Raw genomic sequence first — 7,064 nt, forward strand, 5'->3', positions numbered from 1 at the left:
ATAATCATTTCAGTTCTATTTTTTTTTTATACCTCCTTCTCCCTCACATGATGGTGAATTAGCAATGCCATTCATCTTCATAATTTATTCCTTATGTTGCTGTGTCTTAAGTGGCGACTTTTCAGAGGTGATTATGCAGTCAGCTTAATATTGATATTACTGAAATGTGAGTTTAACTAGTTTCTCCCACTGTGTTTCAGATTTGCTAATGTGCACTACTGTGCCATAATTGAATTACAGAACATTAGCAGTGTGATTACTGTGATCATAAACTATCAGATATATTCAAACCCCAGCCATAGTTTATTCCAAAGCTATCTTATCCTCTACATGCTGCATTGTTACTTCAACTTGTTCAGCTAACAGTCCGATCATAAGATGATATACACAGTATGTTCCTGTCTTCTCCCCACCCCCTTTTTGTTCTCTTCATTTTCTTATGTTGCTCCCCTTGTGCTTGCAGATGCAATCAAAAGCATTACAGAAATGTTCAACCTCAAAGAGTAGCCACCTGATGGCTGGGAAATATTGCTTTAATAAATTTTAGCGGTGGTCGTAGGTTTTTCAGAAAATACATTCTGAAATTATTATTTTTCTCATAATTTTCTTCTAGTAGCTTCCCCTGAATTTTTAAATGTCACCTACCCACTCCCAATTGGCACTTCAAGAATACCAAGGTTTTCTACTGGTTGGACAACCAGGAAGTGGTGAGAATTATAGCCAAACAAACAGCGAAATCAGAACACGTCATCCAGGTGCTTTGCCTTTTTGTGTTAGAATGCCTTCAAGGTAACATACCATCATCTTTTGGTCTGAGCTCCTTCCGTGTCTGCAATGGAGAGGGGTCTTCAAGCTTTCTTGCCTCAATTCCACCCTAGTAAATGTCAAAAGGGCTTTACACAATGCAGCCATGTATCTTGGCCGAGTATCAGACATACGGACATTAAAATTTGTGGGAATGTACACAGGAAACACTCTGTGGGAAAATACACAGGAAACACTCTGTGGGAATGTACAAATGGAGTTCGCTGTGTAAGGCACAGGTTTATTGGGGGTAATCAATCAAGTGACCACTGGCGCCAGCCTGTCTGTTTACACATCTTCCTTGTTTGCATGAGTCATGTATAGGTTAAAAGGTTAATGTTTTTTACGAGGACAGAATCCTTAATAAAGGAGCTGAGGCTGAGAGGCAGCCAGCGGACTTCGCTCAGCACTCTGCTCAGAGCACTCTGCTCATGCTCTCTATCTGAAACTCTCGACTCTCGTCTCATGATTTCCTCGCACCTAAGAGTCGGCTGGTTCTCCGACAAGTGGTGCCCTCTCTGAGGCTAAAAAGTTCTACGCCATTGTTGAAAGGACGCACGTCGTGGTCCTGCATCAGCTACTCACCCGCCCGGCAAGGGTTCAGACGTCTACCTCATCTTAGGATCCCCGGTGAGTTAGCTCCCAGCTGTTGCTTATCTTTCTCTTCCTGCATTTACAATGGGCTCTTCGCTTTCTGTGCCACAGAAACGTTTTCTTAAAGACTTAAAATACCTGCTGACTTCTAACAATCAGCATGCCTCAGAAGACGATCTTATTGCTTTTATTCATACTGCTTATGAGCACTGTCCATGGTTTCTGGAGGATGGAACTTGGGAATTAGATTTTTGGGACAAACTTGGTGAACATTTTCATGCTCATCCCAGCATTGGAGTACGTGTCTTAATTACTTGGGGGAAAATAAGAGCATGCTTGGCACTACTGACGCCAAAGAATATTTGTCTGGCAGCTGCTTCAAGCCTCCCCTCTGCACCGCCGGCATGCACGCCTCCCCCACTGAAGCCTTCTGTTTATCCAGCATTGCCTCCCCCCATGCCCCCTGGTCCGGACCCACCTAATTTAGCTCCGCCAGGAAAACAGCAACTTTCTTTGTCTGCCACCCCACCCCCTCCAGCTTATGTCTCTCAGGTTTTGCCTGCATTTCAAAGTACCATGCCCACTGTGAAGCAGGAGGGGGGGAATACTACAAAGCTCCAGGAATCTCTTAAAGCAGCAGCTCCTTTGCTGCCTTTTGAGTCTACTGTGATTGTGCCTGTGGGACCTGGGGGCGGGGCACCACGGCACGAGCAATTTGAACTCCGATACATCAAAGAATTGTATCAGTCAGTAAGAGACAATGGATTGCATTCCCCGTATACTCTTGGTCTCTTTGGCACTATTTTTCAACAGCATTTATTGCCAGAGGATATCAAATTACTGGCTAGAACAGTGCTCAAACCAAATCAAGTGATCATTTTTATGCAAAGTTGGACCTGGGCTTGTCAACGCCGAGTCCATGATATCCAAATATATTTGAATAATGCTACACTGGCAGCACATGCCAATGCCGTTGCAGCCTTGGCAGCAGGGGCACCCCCCCTCCCTCCCCCTGTTATGTTAACACCTGCAGACGTCCTGGATGGTCTCACAGGGTCTGGAAATTTTTTAACAACTGCGCAGCAATTGGCTCTGGATCCTCAGTATTGGGACGCCACAAGTTCAGCTGCCCAGGAGGCTTTGATGTCTGTTCCTCCTGAGAAGTTAGGAAAAGGGGGGCGATGGGGGAGCGTGCAGCAAGGACCCACTGAACCTTATGACGCTTTCATAAATAGACTGTACAATACCCTCAGACGCCAGGTTCAAGATACAGCAGCACAAGTAATTATCAGACAATTAGCCTTTGATAATGCCAATGATGACTGTAAACAATCTTTGCGCCCGCTGGTGGCTACACCTAATGTGGCAATAGCCGACATGTTAAAAGCCTGTCAATCAATCGGCTCTGAATCCCACACAGCAAAATTGCTTGCCGCTAAAGACATTCCTGAAACATGGGTGCACCAGCTGACAGAGGATCTCACCTCTGCAGGGCTTAAAATCGCCCCGGAAAAAATTCAACGCACCCTGCCTATCACATACCTGGAACACAAGGAAACGCAACAAGCAGCACCCCCCCTGATACTGCAGCTGCATTTTCCAGCTGTACTCTGGCTGGTGGATCTACAACTGCTGTTAGGACATTCGAATTGGGCAAAATCATACATAGACTTGCCAACGTGTGTACTATCACCTTTGTACAATGCCCTGAAAGGACATAAGCAACCGGCAGACATCATACTGGATATGGAATCAGCCCTGGCAACGATTAATCACCATTTGCAAAAATCTATGGTGGATCGCCTGGATTCCACAGGACTATTGTCATTGGCTGTTTTTGCCACAAAATTGCTGCCCACAGCTGTTCTCTATCGGCCTGCAGAATTTTCTGAGTCTCGCGTTTGTCTTGTTGAATGGCTACACCTGCCCCATGCACCACTGCAAAATGTCTATACTTCTCCAGCAGTTGTTATGGACGTTGTTATCAAGGGAAGACAATGTGCTGTGGCATTGATCTTTCTTTCCTCTGTCTCCTATTCCCTCCGTTCACTGTGCTCCCCCTCCCCTATCCCCTTTGCTCTCACCCTCTTCACAGATGGGACAAAGACGAGGGGGGTGGTTGTGTGGAGGGAGGAGGGGGCCTGGAAGACAAGATTTACAACGGAGCAGAACTCCGCTCAGCGTTCTGAATTGGCTGTGGTGATCTTGGCATTTGATCCATTTCAGAATGTGAAGTTTAACCTGACTGTTGATATTCAGTATGTCTCCAGATTTTTAACATTCTTGTCAGTGGCATACATTTCCCTGCTCTGGATGATGATTTTGTTGCAATTGTTTCTCTCTTTGCAGCGTCTGCTACAGGCTCGTAGCCACTCCTTTTTCGTGGCCCACCTGCGTTCTCATTCTAATCTGCCAGGATTTCTGGCACATGGCAATGCTGTAGCAGATGCTGCTTTGAAGCAAGAGCAGGTCTTTTCTTTGTTTTTTGACCCTCTGCTGAGCCATGCCACCTTTCATCAATCTGCCAAGGTTTTAGCCAAGTCTTTTCCAATACCAATTTCTCAGGCACGAGACGTTGTCTCGCAATGTTCTTCTTGTTCTAAAGCCCCTACCATGTTTCCTTTTGATGCTGCCAATCCCAGAGGGATTGCCCCTCTCTCAATTTGGCAAATGGATGTCACTCTCACCCCGTTGTTAGCCTCTTCTTTCAAGACTGCACCTCACGGTGGACACGTCTTTGAGCTTCATCTGGGCGACGCCCTTAAAAGGGGAGACAGCCAGGCACGTAATACAGCACACTCTGCGCTGTTTTTCGGTCATGGGAAAGCCTAGCAGCATCAAAACGGATAATGGCCCAGCGTACATTTCTAAGCGATTTTCTGATTTCTGTACATTGTGGAATGTGAAATTAACTCACGGTGTTCCTTTTAATTCTACAGGACAAGCAATTGCTGAGCATTCATCTTTTCAATCTCTGCTTTTTCCACAACTCAGGGGAAAGGACGCTCCTATTGCTAAAATATCTTATATTGTGCATCAAGTGCTTTTTAATCTTTTATATCCACATAATGAGCAGCTTCCTCCAGCAGAATTACATTTTAGAAAAGAGGAGGAGCTGCCTCGCCCCCTTGTGTCTTTCAGGAAACATCTGGATCCAGCATGGCGTGGCCCTGTACCGCTGATTACCTGGGGACGCGGATACGCCGCGGTAGATATCGATGGGGACCCTCTGTGGGTGCCAGCACGTTGTGTACGACCCTGGCGATCATCTACAGTTTCTTCTTCAGCCCAGTCGTCGCAGATCCCGCAGAGGGAGGAGGCAGACCTTTCTACACTCTTTCTGGAGGACAGCGCCTGTCACCCGGTCTGAAACACCATGGCACCTGGCGGCATCGTGCTCTAAATATGGCTGCACTCCGTCAAGATCAACTTCCATCTATTCGATCTGCAAGCCATTATCGCTCTAGGCGTGCTGCCATTTTACAGAAGTATCAAAGACATGACTCTTATCATTCCATATGGAATAATAATACCTATGTACAGGATATTTCTCAGTTTGCGATATTGCTTAACTGTTCTGATTGTTGGATTTGCTTACATATTCCCTCACAGTCAAGTCATTCAGGGGATATTACTGCATGGTATTCCTATTAATGATTCTTTTAGAATTAGTAATAATATGAGAGATAATCGTATTAGTTCACCCCCTGTTATATTATCATTATTAGAAGTAGCTCCACGATGTTTTCGTTTTAATCACGATAGTAGCAGATTTTTAGGTCCTTATCCTTATTGTAATTGGACTTATGAGTATGTTAATGGTAGCTCTTGTTTTCTTAACGTCACTACCCAAAGAGGCAGGCCCAAGGTAACAATTAATAATGTTACCAGATACATGACATTTTACCAACAGGCTACATGCCGTGATTTTCATTCATGGTTTGATTGGATGAAGAAGAGTTGGAGATCCACATGCGTGTTACAATCAAATATGTGGCTTTTGTGTGGTAAGAAAGCATACAAAGAGATTCCCTCTGCTTTTTCAGGGACTTGCACTCTAGGGGTAGTGATACAACTGGTGTATAAGTTAGATGCTCTTCCTCACACCCGCTTGCGCAATAAACACGAAGTCAATCCCCCTTTTACACAATATACTGATACTCAGATAGCTCGTAGTATTTTGCCATTATTAGGAGTAGCAATGAATTATAGAGATTTGCATCACTTAGCTAACTGGACAGAGGCTTTGTTCAATGACACAGTTAAAGGCATGAAATTGATCAATACAGAATTACAGGATGTTATTTTAGCCTCGGAAAGAGGCGTATGTGCCTTAATACATAGTCATTGTTGCATGTATGTGCAAGATAATGGTCCTAACATTACTCATACTATACAAGAAATGGAAAACTTGGTGGCTGCACGGCCCTTGCAACCTGCCATGGGTTTTGATCCATGGGAATGGCTGCTGTCTTGGTTGCCTAACGGTGCCTGGATCAGGAAAACACTTTTGATGCTTATAGGATTAGCCTGTGGCTTGGTTATGTTATGTTGCTGCATTCAATGTTTACCCTCCCTCTTTGGTCAATGCATGACCTGGTTTCAGGCTGCACACCTCTCCACTGGAATTTCACGTGGAGCCTTCATTGCGAGGTATCAGCGACTCCCTATCTGGCTTCCCACGTGTTAATTTACCCTGTTGCTTAAAAATAAAAAGAAAGAGGTGATGTGGGAATGTACACAGGAAACACTCTGTGGGAAAATACACAGGAAACACTCTGTGGGAATGTACAAATGGAGTTCGCTGTGTAAGGCACAGGTTTATTGGGGGTAATCAATCAAGTGACCACTGGCGCCAGCCTGTCTGTTTACACATCTTCCTTGTTTGCATGAGTCATGTATAGGTTAAAAGGTTAATGTTTTTTACGAGGACAGAATCCTTAATAAAGGAGCTGAGGCTGAGAGGCAGCCAGCGGACTTCGCTCAGCACTCTGCTCAGAGCACTCTGCTCATGCTCTCTATCTGAAACTCTCGACTCTCGTCTCATGATTTCCTCGCACCTAAGAGTCGGCTGGTTCTCCGACAAAAATTGACAAATTGGACCTTTTCAGACATGACGAAGTGTACCTCACCACTATAGGGAATGAACATTTGTTGAAAGCTGTGAAGCAGGACCTTGAGAAGTGGTTTCACCTGTAGATAGTCTAGGCGGTTTTAGGCCTTTAGTGTAATAACTGATGAAGGAGTGAAGGAGTGACTCGCCCCTTCCATGGCAGCGATAACAGGGTACCCCATTAGAGGGGTCCTGAGGGGATTCTCTGTCCACAAGTGCACAACAGGTGGGACAAAGAACTCACCCTGGCGTCACTGGAAAGAGCCATCTGTGTAAACACACATTTTGCAGTAGTTCCATATTCCTGTTTGACGCTGTCTTTCCTCAGACCCCCAGCAGGGGGCTGGGGATACATGTCCAATGGCTATGCCAAGGTTTCCTACATCTGAAATTTAAATAAACTTGTGGCCAATTTAATCCCAAAATACATTGGCATGTCTTCTTCTTTGATATCAGGTCTGGCTTCTGGGGGAGGAGGGGGGGGGACTGTGCCTGGGCACATAATGGGGATAATTGCCCCAATACACTTCAATCCCCTTTAGCTTTCTATTTC

General features: G+C 45.2%; 2 protein-coding genes across 2 annotated transcripts; both read left to right on the forward strand.

The window, feature by feature from the left end:
• The first annotated feature begins 1,440 nt into the window (after positions 1 to 1,440).
• On the forward strand, positions 1,441 to 6,426 carry LOC148686586 (uncharacterized). Its single transcript, XM_088664612.1, has one exon. It carries the CDS (start codon positions 1,483 to 1,485, stop codon positions 4,228 to 4,230), a length of 2,748 nt encoding a protein of 915 aa, XP_088520738.1. The 5' UTR covers positions 1,441 to 1,482; the 3' UTR covers positions 4,231 to 6,426.
• LOC148686587 (endogenous retrovirus group PABLB member 1 Env polyprotein-like) lies at positions 4,898 to 6,426 on the forward strand. Its single transcript, XM_088664613.1, has one exon. It carries the CDS (start codon positions 4,898 to 4,900, stop codon positions 6,086 to 6,088), a length of 1,191 nt encoding a protein of 396 aa, XP_088520739.1. The 3' UTR covers positions 6,089 to 6,426.
• Positions 6,427 to 7,064: the final 638 nt, after the last annotated feature.

This window comes from Zootoca vivipara, chromosome Z2 (assembly GCF_965207765.1).
Source record: "Zootoca vivipara chromosome Z2, rZooViv2.hap1.1, whole genome shotgun sequence".
NCBI classification, from domain to species: Eukaryota; Metazoa; Chordata; class Lepidosauria; order Squamata; family Lacertidae; genus Zootoca; species Zootoca vivipara.